Genomic DNA, 14669 nt, shown 5'->3' with positions numbered 1-14669 from the left:
CAGTCAGTAGGGCAGTTATTTCTGGTTGGGAGGACGTAAGGGTCCCTTTGCTGTCCCTCAGTGCTGCAATGTGAGTGGGTGTATGAGCCTCTCGACAGAGATTGGCAAGGAGTTTGCCTGCCTTGTTACCATACTTATGTAGGTGGAGGGAACGTTAAGAGGTCTTAATCTGTTTCTTTTGATCTGCCCAGAGCGCGAAACCTCGTTTAGCAGCTAGCCTGTCTATTTTCTGGAGAGTGACGTAGGGTCAGATCCACTTGGGCTTTCCTTAGAGCAGCACTTGCCTGGCAGTATTGCTCTAGAGAATGCTTCTTAAATTGGGTAGTGTAGGAGATGATTACACCTCGCAAAATGGCCTTGCCTGCCTCCCAGAATAGATTGGGATTAGATACATGCTCAGTGTCAGTGAGCACATAATCATTCCATGCTTTGCAGATTGTGTGCCGGAAATCCTCATTGTCTGATAAATACGATGGGAACCGCCACGGGGAAGTCTTATCGTGGGGTTTGAAGTCATCCAAAACTACCACTACAGGGCTGTGATCATAAATTGCTATCTCCGAAATCTCGGAGTCCTGAACCTTTGGGATTAGGACAGAGGAGCAAAAGAAATAATCTATGCATGAGAAAGTGTCATGGGGTGGAGAATAGAAAGTGAATTCCCTATCAGTAGGGTGGGTTACACGCCAAATATCCATCATATGTAAGATGGACATGGTGGTGGCCAGTAATGTAGTGGGCTGTTGAGTAGATGATGGGGGGGTGCCTAGTGATGAACGTGGAGATGATTTATGCTCACATTTGTTCATAACACTGTTGAAATCCCCACCCATCAAGTGGAGTGAGTCTGAGGAGCGAAGTACCCATGAGGAAAGGTCTTGGAAAAATGCAGTACCTGGGGAGTTGACCGCGTAGATGTTGGGTATGGCTAGATCCTTTGAGGCAATTGTCAAATGAATCGTTAGCTTGCGGCCTTCTTGGTCTCTGTCAATCGATCGGATAGTGTATGGCAGTTTTTATGTAAAAGAATGATCACTCCTGCTTTGCGCCTTAATGCTGAGGAACCAAGGACCCCCCCCCCACCCATAGTTTCTTGAGGCATTGGAAATCTTGCTCTCCTAAATGGGTCTCCTGAAGAAGAGCGATATCTGTTTGCATACATTTTAAATGATGAGAATTTTCATCCACTTGTTCGGTGACCGGAGCCCCTTGACATTCCATGACACTATGCGCATGATGGATACTGAGTCAGTATAAGAGCTCTTTGGGGGTACCGCCACCCAAAAAGTGGGGAAAAAGGGGAGAGCACGTGAACCTACCCTCAAGTTGTAGTTACACTTGTTCAATAGGGATAGGTGATATGTAGGGAGTAGATAGGTCACCCTGGCTCACCTAGTTTGGGGATAGCTGAAACTGGGGATTGTAATGTGTTGGCAGAAAGGAGAGATGGGTTAATTTAGGTCTAACCAGGGGTAAACAGTAAAACAACCAAATATAACTATTGACTTCACTTTTTTCTGTGCGAGAAAAAGAAATAAAAAATCGTACACAGGAGAGTCTAGCTTCCATGCCCCCGTCAGATGGGTTTTGTTGTCACGCCAATATAGGCCTTGCTCTCGAATCAGGCAAAGTAAAATAGATGAAGAACAAGGTATAGTGACAAATTTTAGGCCTCGCCCCGAGAATCTCACCCGATCTGTACCTTGGCAGGGAAGCTGATGTTTCCTGGGTATTAATACAAACATAGTACAGCATTTCAAACATAGCTCTCCAACTTGTAAACCTACCGGGAGGAGAGAGTATCAAATAAACAGGTATATTACCACCATGAAAGTAGGGGGCACAGGCATGTCCCAAGCGGCATGCGGCATATATTGGGGCAAGTCAGAGGTTATCGTATACCTGACCGTTGATGAAGAGGTGCATAGCGGCCACGTTTGGATGGATTTTTCACCGGGCTGCTTTGGTGCTTGGATGAGCTCGGAGCTGGAGAGGAAGGAGCAGGGGGAGTGTCTCCATAATACTGGTGGAGGCCATGTCCCCCACCAGCAAAGATTCAACATATTGCTGGGCGTCTGCTGGGGACGTGAAGGACATCTGGTCGCCTTGAGGGGATTGCAGGCGCAGAATGGCAGGGTATGCCAGGGAGAGTCTTAGATTGTGCTGGTGTAGCTGTGAGCATACAGAAGCAAAGGATTTCCACTGTTTGAAGACCTCCCCCAAGTAATCAGCAAATAGTAATAACTTGTGGCCATCTATAGAAAGGCCCTTCGCTTTACGGTAGTGCTGTAGAAGGGTGTGTTTTTCTGCATAGTTTAAGTAACACACAATTACCGGTCGCGGCTTGGGTTGCTGATCTTGCTGAGGGCCTATGCGGTGGGCTTGTTCCACCACGCAGGGGTAGCGGAGACCCAAAGGTATGCGGTGGCTGCAAAGCTCCATTAGGCTGGTTATCTTGTCGGACTCAGGGAGACCTAAGATGCGCAGGTTGTTCCTGCAGGACCTATTCTCAAAGTCCTTGAGTTTATCCATCAGGAATTGGGGTACTCTTGCCTGCGTGGACATAGAAGCTGTCACCTGGTGCAATCGTTCCTCCACTGAGGCTATACGTTGCTCTGCCTCCTGCAGCCCAATTGTCTGGCTGTGAATATCCAGTCTCAGTTGCTCCATGCCATGCTGAACAGCCCTGTCCACTTCCTCTGCAATCATGGGGGTGAGGAGTTGGGCCACCGCCAGGGCTATCTTGGCATGTGTTGCCTCAGTGTCCTCAGGGAGATGCAGAGCCTGAGAGGGGGGAGGCGGAGCGGCGGTATCCTCGGCAGGGATAGCGGCCGCCATCTTAGCCGCTGTGGCTGCTTCTGGCTCGGGCGGGCTGCAGGGAGCCTGTGTGAGGCAGGGAGCAGATCGCTCCACAAAATGATCCATCCACCCGGTATCCGCTGCTCATCGAGGCTGTTGCTGTGGAGTGGGTTTGTGCGCTGATGTGTCGGGGGGGGCGGGAGCTGAGGCAGGTCACTCCATGCTCACACAGCGCCGGAACCGGAAGTTGCATCTATCATTTTTAACAATGCAATACACCATAGCACCCGTAACGTCTATTGCCATGTGTTACTGCAAGGCAACAGTGTGAATCTGGCCTAAGTGTTTGAATTTTCTGCAGTCATTGGTGGACATTTGTGAATGCAGAGCTAAAAATCATCCATGCAGCTTAAGAGTTCGATCACACCAGGATTGGACAGCGCTGCCCAATGTAATCCCAAGGCAAAAACAAGGCAATTTACCATACATCTAAGCCAATGAGGAGGTAGAGTCCCCGGAGAGCCGAGGCTGTCGTGTATGTCCCTGGATCACGATGGAGCTCAGGGGAGTATTAGTGGGAGCTGGGGGGGCTGCTACCTATAGAAGCTCTTTTACACCTTGAGCCTTTGGAAGCACTTTAATGCAACCAAACAAACTAGCTGGCTTATGTATAAAATTTCTCTCAGGTTACTTCTCGTTTGAATGAGACCAAAACTAATGAAAAATTATCAGTCGTTTCTTCTGACACCCTAAAGAAATTCCCCAAAATTTGGTCTCCATGGTTATCCTACTCCCAACCATATCAAAGGGTGATGAAGCTTTAAGCTACATGGATACCTGGGCAGCCTGTGGGAGCAGGAGAATTTATCTCCCCTTTCCCCCACCTTTATTTCCCTTTTTTCTGCTCCATGTTACTCCCTTCTCTCACTACCTTTCTCCTCTCCTACTTATTCTAATTGCCTTTACTTTCCAATTTTTTGTTTTGTTCACTGATACCTTGGAACCCTCTGATGACAATTGCCTCTTCACTCATATTGAGTTTCACTTGGAATTCTCACTTTATTCCCAATGTTACAAATATTGGAGGATTATATGTAAGGCAATCTCCTAAGGTAATACTTGCAATATACTTCAAAGATTAAAGTTCCATCCATTTTACCCTGTCAAAAATTCATGACAACTATGTGTTGCCTTGTGTGCATGCACTTTGTCTTCAATCAGGGCCTGTTCACACTGGAACGCTGTGCAGGAAAGGTTCCATATGCATTTCCAGCACCTCATGTGAACACACTGCCCTTGCGAGTTGCGCGCCGGTGCCAATTTATTATTAATGGCTCACGAATGTTTGCAGCTCCTAAACTGCCTGGTACTGTAGTACCATGTGATTTGATGCAGTGCAATTTGCAGAAGTAGTGCTTGCATTACTTTTTGCATGTTCTACTGTGTTTTGCAGCACATTCAAATGAACGGACTGTCCAAATTATTCTATGAATTAAGGTGAAAAACCTGTGCTGCAGCTGTCCCCCACAGCCCCCCTTTTACTTACCTGAACCCAGTCTTTCTAGCGACGGGGACGAGCACACCAGCTCCAGATGGTGTCTCGGGTGATTGGATAGATTGATAGCAGCACAGCCATTGGCTCCTGCTGCTGTCAATCAAATCCAATGACGCAGGAGCTGAGGGGTGAGGCTGAGTCCTGCTGTCTGTGTCAATAGACGCAGCAGCAGGACATGGGAGCGTACCCGCATGAGTGCCCCTCGAGGGATTACAAAAGAGGCATTAGAAAAGAGAATCCAGGAGCGCCACTGAGGGACCCCAGAAGAGGAGGATTGGGGCCACTCTGTGCAAAACCAACTGTACAGAGGAGGTAAGTATGACATGTTTGTTTAAAAAAAATACCTTTAGTTACCCTTTAATGGCATCCCAGTCTTATTCCATAGGGTTCAATATTGAGTTGGTCCACCCTTTGCATCCATGTCTTTATGGACCTTGCTTTGTGCACTGGTCCAAGTCATTTGGTGGAGGGGGGATTATGATCTTGGGTTGTTTTTCAGGGGTTGGGCTTGGCCCCTTAGTTCCAGTAAAGGGAACTCTTAAGACGTTGGCATACCAAGACATTTTGGACAATTTCATGCTCCCAACTTTGTGGGAACAGTTTGGGGTTGACATCTTCCTGTTCCAACATGACTGCTCACCAGTGCACAAAGAAGGGCCATAAATCAATGGATGATAAAGTTTGGGGTGGAGGAACTTGACTGGCCTGCACAGAGTTCTGACCTCACCCAACAGAACACCATTGGGATGAATTAGAGCGGAAACTGCGAGCCAGGCCCTCTTGTCCAACATCAATGCCTGACCTCACAAATGCACTCTTGGAAGAATGGTCAAACATTCCCATAGACACAAATAGACACACTCTTAAACCTTGTGGACAGCCTTACCAGAAGAGTTGAAGCTGTTATAACTGCAAAGGGTGGGCCAACTCAATATTGAACCCTACGGACTAAGACTGGGATGCTATTAAAGTTAATGTGCGTGTAAAGGCAGGCGTACCAATACTTTTGACAATACAGTGTATCTCCTTGGGGGGAGGGGGGTTTCAGTACTGACACATTTTAAATAAATATTATTAAATACGATTTAATAATAAATAAGCTATACTTTTTTTATACAAATCCGGGAGCTTCTTTTTTTTATTTTGTCGTATGTTTTCTTGCCTTCAATGACATATTACAATAAATAGCTATTTTGTCCCTTAAATTGCATACTATTGGAAATTACAATTTTTTTATCTCTACAATTAATAGCAGATTTCATACATGTATGCTAGGGGTTTTAATAGCCCTTTGCTCATTCTCTTGTCATTCGCCTTTGTTATAGCTAGAAGCTAACTCAGCCAAGCTATGTGCCAGTAAATGTACTTCAGACTCTCAGACAGACGTCAGGAAAGAAAAGACAGAGCAAAGGCGCCTGCTGGAAAACACTCACATTGCAGCGATGGAACTCAAAAGACAATTGGAAAATAATGAACGGAACTGGAATGTGGAAAAGATGGAGTTGTTGGAAAGATTTGACAGTGAAAGAAAAGAATGGGAATGTCAATGGAAAATGATGCAGAAAAAGATAGAAGAGGTAATATATATTTCTTGGATCATACCACTGTATTGACAACTTAGTATTGCCATGTCTACATTATGACTACAACGTTTTCTACACTAAATGATTGTTTTTTTTCTCTACTCTTGTGTTCTACTCCTATGGAATTGTATCCAACTCTTTATTTCTCTTCCCTGATATTTCAGTATTGGATGGATTCAGATGGGCTAAAGTGAGTCCTGGTTGTGGTTGTATCAGTCTGGGACTTCAGTGTTGACATGGAATTCTATGCCATCACCAGGCCTTAAAGTGATTGTAAAGGAAAAAAAATGTAATTTAAGAAAAATAAGAAACATCAGGAGGGAGGGACCTGGGAGAGCCTCGGGTCTCGTGCACATCCCTGGATCTAGATTGGGCTAAGGTAAGTATTAGGAGGGGCTGAGGGGGGAGCTGTGCACTGAAGGTTCTTTTACCTTCATGCATACTATGCATGAAGGTAACAAAAATTCAGCCTTTACAACCACTTTAAAGCAGTATTAAACACGAAAACAAAAATGTAAAATATTTCAGCTCACCAATTCTTAGGTGAGGTAGCTGCAGGTTTCTTTGTTAGACCTTCTTTCTTTAGATGGTGATGCTACCAGTAATCTGTTATTTCTCAACTTCCTTTAACAGAACAAGCTGTCCAGCAAAAGTTCAAGTTAGTTATACTTACAATGATCAGCTTTAATTTATTTATTTAAAACCTTTCTCACAAAAGGAAATAAAAAACTTACTGTGACTGCTTAAAAAGCGTTAGCTGGAGTTTGGCTTTAATTTGTTTGTCAATTCCATCTAAATCTGCTAGTACATCTAAGGCCTCTTTCACACGGACTTTCCAATTGGGTCTGCCTTCCATTTTTTCAGGTGGACTTGATTGGAAGCTTCATGCACCTCTATGGCAGGCAGATGTAAATGGACTTGTGTCCATTTACATTAGCCTACCTCCGAGTACGTCCAGGTCAGGGAAAAAAATGAACTTTGTCCTTTTCCATTTTCCTGGACCTAAAAGTGATGGATAGGAGGTAGCGCGATGTAAGCAAACACAGGTTCGTTTACATCCAACCACCAATAGAACCATCACAGATCTGCCACAGTCCACTATCTAAATGCAGACACAGATTGAACAGGCACGGATGTCACTAAACTAGCATCCACCCATTTCCGATCTGTTCATGGATTCCCTGCTGAGTAGAGGACAACACACTGTGTGAAAGGACTCTAACACTACCCTTTCCTCAGATTGACAATGCTGCTATTCAAAGGTAACTCCGGTGCTCCTCCATCTGGAGAGGAGACACCTTAAGACAGATCATCAGCTGAAAATATAAGAAATAAAAAATACAACCACCACATTTATATAGCTATAATATAGAGTATGTAAGATGATATACATTACTTTTCTGTTTTTGGGTTTAATACCGCTTTAAGGGCCCTTTCTCATTGGAATGCGTCAGTGTGTTTGCGGCCACAAAATTGCAGTGAGATCTGCAAAAGTAGTAATTGCGCTACTTTTTTAGCATGTCCCAGTGTATTTTGCAGTCTGTTCAAATGCATGGGCTGTCAAAACCGGAATGCGAGGGACTGCACGGGAACGTGTACATTCCAATGTGAACCGACTCTAGGTCTCTTTCATGAGTAAGCCCAGGTTCACACTGAGCTGTGGGAATGAAGCCGTGTTTTGAGATCTTAATCACATATGAACAGCCAGTAAATTAGCCTTAAAGTGGTTGTAATCTCAGGCATGAAATATGAACAAAGCATATCCTTCTATAGGGTATACTAAGTGTCATTTCTGTCTGCTGCTTCATTCCTCTGCTATCAGCATGAATCATTTCTGATAAGTTTCCCTGACACCAAGAGAAAAATGGTGACAGGGAAGGAATCTCCAGTTGATTGACAGCCTTAGCTCTTTTCCTGTGTGCTGTGTGGAGGGGTGTGTGTCCCTTCCCTCCAATCAGCTCTCAGAGCTCTCCTCACTGATCTCTGCAGCCCCCCTTTTTCTGAACTTTCAGACAAGCTTATAAATTCTGGACTTCAAACAGATGTAGAGAAGAGAAGACTGCAGATAGACAGATACAACTTATGTAGGAAGATTTGTTTAATCTCTGTTTATCACCTAAGGATAGTCCTTTACAACCACTGCTAAGCAGGAACACAGATCTTTACATTCCCCCAGTCAAAGCAAACCCCCCACAGTTATTAAGCACTCCCAGGGAACACATTTAACCTTTGATCACCCCTGATGTTAACCCCTTCCCTGCAAGTCATTTTGCTGTGGCACTGTTCTAAACACGGAAAAACTGTGCCACTTTACAGGCATACTATAGACACCCCCAAGGCACGATATTTAAAGGAATATTTCAATTTTATGGTTTCACTTTAAGCATTATTAAAATCGCTGCTCCCGAAAAACGCCCTTTTTTAAAACTCTTTTTTGCATTGATACATGTCCCCTGGGACAGAACCCGGGTCCCCAAACACTTTTCTAGAGCAAAAACTTGCATATAAGCCATTAAAATTATCACTTTTGATTTTTCACATTCGTGTCCCATAGACCATAACGGTGTTCATTTGTTTGTCCAAATTTTTTGCCTGTTTGGATGTTCTGGTGCAAACCGAACTGGGGGGGTGTTCGGCTCATCCTTAATCGCCACCATTGCTAATAAAAGAATAAAAATAAAAAAATAAATAACAATATCCTATAGTTTGTAGACGCTATAACTTTTGCGCAAACCAATCAATATACACGTATTAGGATTTTTTATTTTTACCAAAAATATGTAGCAGAATACATATTGGCCTACATTGATGAAGAATTTTTTTTTTTACATCTTTTTATTGGGAATGTTTTATAGCAGAAAGTAAAAATTATTATTATTTTTCAAAATTGTTGGCCTTTTTTTGTATATAGCGCAAAAAATGAAAACTGCAGAGTCGATCAAATACCACCAAAAGAAAGCTCTATTTGTGGAAAAAAATATATATTTGAGTACAGCATGGCACGCCCGTGCAATTGTCAGTTAAAGTAACGCAGTGCCGTATCACAAAAAATGGCCTGGTCATGAAGGGGGTAAGCCTCTAGGAGCTGAAGTGGTTAAAGCATAACTGTACTTTCATAAAAAAAGACAGATATCCTAACTATAAGAATTATGCAGAATCAGTTGCTAAAACTTTACCAGCTGTAGAACCACCAAGTGGTGCTACCACCGAACCTAATGGAGAAGAAGATCCGTTATTGACTAAAATGCTGCCAAATCACCATCTCCAGGAAGCACCAATAGAGCCTCAATTGCCCTTTGATCCTCTTTACAGCAATATACTGTAGTAAGGAACTCAGCTGTTAATAGGAAAATGCTTTGCCTCCTGAACAGTACACAATTTTATATATATTTTGCTCTGATAACTTCCTGAATATTTTACAGACTGTATACATTTATGAAAGTTAAATCCTTTTTTAAAACAACTGCAACTCATCTATGCTTACATAACACACCTGTCAACTATTTTAAACCTGCAGTTACTTACTGTAGCCAGAAAAGCCTCATTTTTGCAACCCCTGATTCTAGTATAATTTTAATATTAATAGCTCAATTTCCCTCTCAGTGATTCGGCAGCAGTAATTGGACTTTAAATCTGAGGGTGGTATAAGGCTCAGACACTCGGATGGAAAAATCAAACCTTTTGTAACATTGTAAAATCTGAATCCTAAGGCCCCTTGCACACTTGGGGTTTGATGTATTAAAACGGGAGTGCAAAATCTGGTGCAGCTTTGCATAGAAACCATTTAGCTTCCAGGTTTTTTTTGTCAGACCTTAATTGAACAAGCTGAAGTTAGAAGCTGATTGGCTCCCATGCACAGCTGCACCAGATTTGCACTCTCCAGTTTTAGTAAATCAACCCGTTGGTGGTTTTACAGTCTTCCGGCAGTGGGGCCAAACGGTGCACCTGTGCCTGCTGCTTGCACCTAAACATAATAGCCTCATGTTTTGGAGCTAAACATGGGACCTGAGGGTTCACAGAAGGCATTTTTCAGTCCAAAAGGGTAACAGCAAGTATCTTGTGGTTTCTACTCTTTCCCAGGGCTTACCTAGCAGGATTACTTTTAGCGGAACAAACGGGTTTGAGATCAGTTGAATGTCTAAGGCTGTCTTATATGACACGCTCCAATATGTACTTTGCAATAGAACCGTGCTCATACCCACCTGATATTTTGGTTAACTCTTAACTGTTTCAGCTCAGTTGAGTCTAACCGGAAAGGTGGAGAAGTTAGAAGAAACAGAGTGCTACTGGAATGGGTCATGTTGGAGGATCTGATATGTAAAAGCTTTTAGTATTTTTATCAGCACATAATTGATGGTGCCTAGGAAAAAGATGTGGAAAGAAGACCTAAAAAGGTCAGACATAGAGTGGATATGTCACTAACTCTGTTAAACTGGTAAAATGCTTAAATAAAATTTACTGCTAAACTCTAATGCCTCGTACACACAATCGGACTTTCCGCCAACAAAACCGTGGATTTTTGTTCGATGGTTGTTGGTTCAAACTTGTCTTGCATACACACGGTCACACAAATGTTGGCCAACAATTCCAAACGTGGGAACGCTATGACATACAAGACGTACGACAAGCCGAGACAAAGGAAGTTTAATAGCCAGTGCGGCTCCTTCTGCTTGATTCAGAGCATGCGTGAACTTTTGTGCGACGGACTTGTGTACACACAATCGGACTTTCTGACAACAAAGTTTTGTTGGCGAAAAATTTGAGAACCTGCTAAGAAACATTTGTTGGCAGAAAGTCCGACGGCAAATGTTCGATGGAGCATACTCACGGTTGGACTTTCCGACAACAAGCTCACATCCAACATTTCCCATCAGAAACTCCGACCGTGTGTACGCGCCATAAGCCAGTGTTTTTCAAGTCCAGTCCTCAAGGCGCCCCAACAGGTCATGTTTTCAGGATTTCCCTCTGATGAAACGGCTGTGGCAATTACTAAGGCAATGAAACTAATCAAATCACCTGTGTAAAATAATGGACAGCCTGAAAACATGACCTGTTGGGGCGCCTTGAGGATTGGTGTTGAGAAACATTGCTCTGATATAAAAAGACAAATGAATGCGGCTTGGTATCCATTAATATGAGTGTGAGAAAATGAAGCAGCACAGAGAATCAGTTATTTCATGTGCTGACAAGGAGCATGCTGATAGAAGGACAAAGCAAAGTGACAGAACAATGAGCTGATGGCTGTTTTGCTTCTCCTTCACTATCAGGTCACAGGCTGAGGCAGGTCCATGATGGCCTGGGCTCAGAGGAGGTGAGCTGAATAATGCTGACTGTCAGACTGAGGACATCTTGTAGTGGAAAATGTATGGTGGGGAGCGGTATTGCTGCAAAAGCTGCTTTTTAAATTCTTTTATTAGGCTATTCAGTTTTATATTATTGTTGGCTAATGCTTTGCTTTACGAATGATGTGTCTGATGCAGTGGCTCTGGTCACTTTTTCTGATGTCTTATACAGCTGTACCAGGAAGTCAGACTAAGAAGAGAGAAAACTCTGAATGGCGATGATGGCGACATTGAGGAAAAAGTGCTTCCTTTCTCAATACCCTCACAGACGGAACCAACCAAGCCGATAAACTCTGAAAGACAAAGTCACCAAAACAACATGGTCAGCATTGGGTCGGAGAAAAACAGTAAACTATCAGTCAACAGCTGTCCGCGTTCAAATAAGGAGAATATAACTGAAACCAAAATATCTGATAAAAAGCCTGAGGTTCGCAAATCGGAATCAGAAAACTGGCTAGCCCAAAGGATGTCCAAAACTGAAAACGACACGTTGAATGATGTGAGTACTGGTTTGATTAGCTGCTCAGTCATGCCTGTGTATGGCAAGTAGCAACTGCAGTTTAATTAAAATGTTTTGTTCACTTCAGGCTCTAAAAGAGATTGCCAGAGTCAGCGAGGAGCTATGTAAATACCAGGAAGAAATCCGAACAAGATCCAACTGCAAAAGGTATATATTTACTGCAAGCTGACAATCATGTATCTTTTACATTTAAACAGATTATGACTTATGTGGTTCAGCCTTGTGTTATTACAGACTGGCAGCTCTCCAACAAATTGGATCACTGAAATGTTTACAGTACCAATCCCTTTGTCTAGTTTTATTAGTCTTCATTTTGTAACTTTGCAATGTGCAATCAGCTGGTTATTAGACAAAATATTTGTTTAAAAAATACCAAACTTTGTGCATTAATAGTTTCTTGCTTTTTAAAGGAAACCTGTTATATAGACCCTCTGACTTTAAAGGATAACTAAGCCTAAGAACAAAAATGTAATACAATGCAGTTTGCCAGTCCTTAGATGTGGTAGCTGCAGTTTATTTTTTCAGACTATAAAAACATTTTTGGCAAGTACAGAAAACATATACTATATTACTAAAAGTATTGGGAGGCCTGCCTTTACATCCACATGAACTTTAAGTCTTAGTCTGTAGGGTTCAATATTTGGCTCACCCTTTGCAGCTATAACGGATTCAACTCTTCTGGGAAGGCTGACCACAAGGTTTAGGAGTGTGTCTATGGGAATGTTTGACCATTCTTCCAGAAGCGCATTTGTGAGGTCAGGCACTGATGTGGACGAGAAGGCCTGGCTCAAGTCTCCGCTCTACTTCATCCCAGGTGTTGAGGTTAGGACTCTGTGTAGGCCAGTCAAGTTCATCCACCCAAAACTTGCTCATCCATGTCTTTATGGACCTTGCTTTGTGCACTGGTCCAAATCATTTGGTGGAGGGGGGATTATGATCTGGGGTTGTTTTTCAGGGGTTGGGCTTGGCCCCTTAGTTCCAGTAAAGGGAACTCTTAAGGCATCAGCATATCAAGACATTTTGGACAATTTCATGCTCCCAACTTTGTGGTAACAGTTTGGGGATGGCCCCTTCCTGTTCCAACATGACTACGCATCAGTGCACAAAGCAAGGTCCATAAAGACATGGATGAGCGAGTTTGGGGTGGAGGAACTTGACTGACCTGCACAGAGCCCTGACCTTAACCCAACAGAACACCTTTGGAATGAATTAGAGCGGAGACTGCGAGCCAGGTCTTCTCATCCAACGTCAGTAACTGACCTCACAAATGCGCTTCTGGGAGAATGGTCAAACATTCCCATAGACACACTCCTAAACCTTGTGGACAGCCTTCCCTGAAGAGTTATATCTGCAAAGGGTGGACCAACTGAATATTGAACCCTACGGACTAGGACTGGGATGGCATTAAAGTTCATGTGCGTGTAAAGGCAGGCGTCCCAATCAGGGCCGGTGCTAGACTATTTTGCGCCCTTGGCAAGACTGCCTACTTACTACAAAAGCAGCAGTCTTTTAATATAATAACAAAACCAGCAGTCTTTTAATATAATAATATTAATTATATAATATTGGGGATCACACAAGACTGCTGCTTTTGTATATATTATATTTTCCTGCTGATATAATATTGGGAAATGGCACACGAGACTGCTGCTTATATAATTTACTGCTGATATCACACACTGGTCCGTCCCTATCTCTTCTCTTGTCTTACCTAAGATCATCATGTTTCCCCACAATCCAGACAGTATCCAATATATATTTCTCCATACTATAAATATATATTCTACATACAAGCATAAAACTGACTATAGGGTATTCCGAATATGACTGCAGACTGTGTATACAGTCTGTCTACAGCCAGGCCCAGACATCAATTATTACAGGCCATACTATTACTTACTGTACCTTCTCAGCTCCAGCCTCCACCGTGCACACACCGTGTGGGACAGCCAGGAACTGCACGGGCTCCTCTGCTCTGTTGTGGGTGGGACTGAAGGAGGGAACGAGGTCACGTTGAGGCAGGCGGCGCGCCATGCCTGTGCTCAGCACTTCATTGGCTGGCACGGCATCTGTCCTGGCACACTGCTGCCAGCCAGGCCGTATTCGCGATAGGCGGGGTCAGGCGGGCAGCGGCGTCAACCAATCCAATTCACTCACAGGCAGTGCTACCTGGACCGTGTGTGAAGCCTGCACACTGCACAGGAATGCACAGTGAGTGACACAGTCAGCACAGGACTATTCTGACGGAGTCGCGCTGGCCGATCAATTACTTCAGAAAGATCCATCCGGGCCGGCTTGCACCCTCCCGGCTAGGCTAGGCGGCAGTGCGCCCCTAGGTGGCTGCCTAGTTCGCCTAGCGGGAGCGCCGGCCCTGGTCCCAATAGTTTTGGTAATATAGTGTGTATATACACTAGTAGATTTCTGCACTGCAGGAAGCACATTTCATCTAACTCATACACAGTACTCATACACAGTACTCCCCCTAAAACAGGGTAGACTTACTATACCAAAAAATAATTGTATCGTTTTTTGGCATTGTTATTTGAATAAGCAACAGCTGGGAGCTGTTATTCATGTGCGCCCACTCAGTGCTGTCAGCTTTCCATATGTTTCTTTGGGGAGATTTAGATTCTTGGGACACCATCACAAGTATTGTGTTTTTTTTCTATGTGAATATATTAGCTTGTACTTGTAGAAGCAAGCACAAAACTAAACCGCACAAAGGAAAGGCTGTGTAAGCATTACAGTAATAGAGCAATTAAACGTGGGCACCAGTATAACATTTGAAAAAAAAAAAAATATAAATATTTATTTCATTACTGATTATGTATGTGCTAACGGTAATCAAATAAAATTTTGAACAAGTAAAG

At 43.4% G+C, this 14669-nt stretch overlaps 1 protein-coding gene across 4 annotated transcripts in view; it reads left to right on the top strand.

Moving 5' to 3' along the window:
• The window catches only part of MTCL3 (MTCL family member 3), a 159704-nt gene that overhangs the window by 122554 nt on the left and 22481 nt on the right, over positions 1-14669 (top strand). For 3 of the 4 annotated variants that reach the window (XM_073627221.1, XM_073627222.1, XM_073627219.1), the window contains exons 3-5: positions 5680-5931; positions 11452-11778; positions 11867-11946. In XM_073627221.1, coding sequence (XP_073483322.1) covers positions 5797-5931; positions 11452-11778; positions 11867-11946 — 542 coding nt within the window. In that variant the 5' untranslated portion in view covers positions 5680-5796. The remainder of the gene's footprint in view (positions 1-5679; positions 5932-11451; positions 11779-11866; positions 11947-14669) is intronic. The other variant, XM_073627223.1, reaches the window with a different exon arrangement.

This window comes from Aquarana catesbeiana, linkage group LG04, assembly GCF_042186555.1.
Source record: "Aquarana catesbeiana isolate 2022-GZ linkage group LG04, ASM4218655v1, whole genome shotgun sequence".
In the NCBI taxonomy this organism is placed as follows: Eukaryota; Metazoa; Chordata; class Amphibia; order Anura; family Ranidae; genus Aquarana; species Aquarana catesbeiana.
Note: the sequence above shows the minus strand (reverse complement) of the source record. Positions and strands in the feature narration are given on the sequence as shown.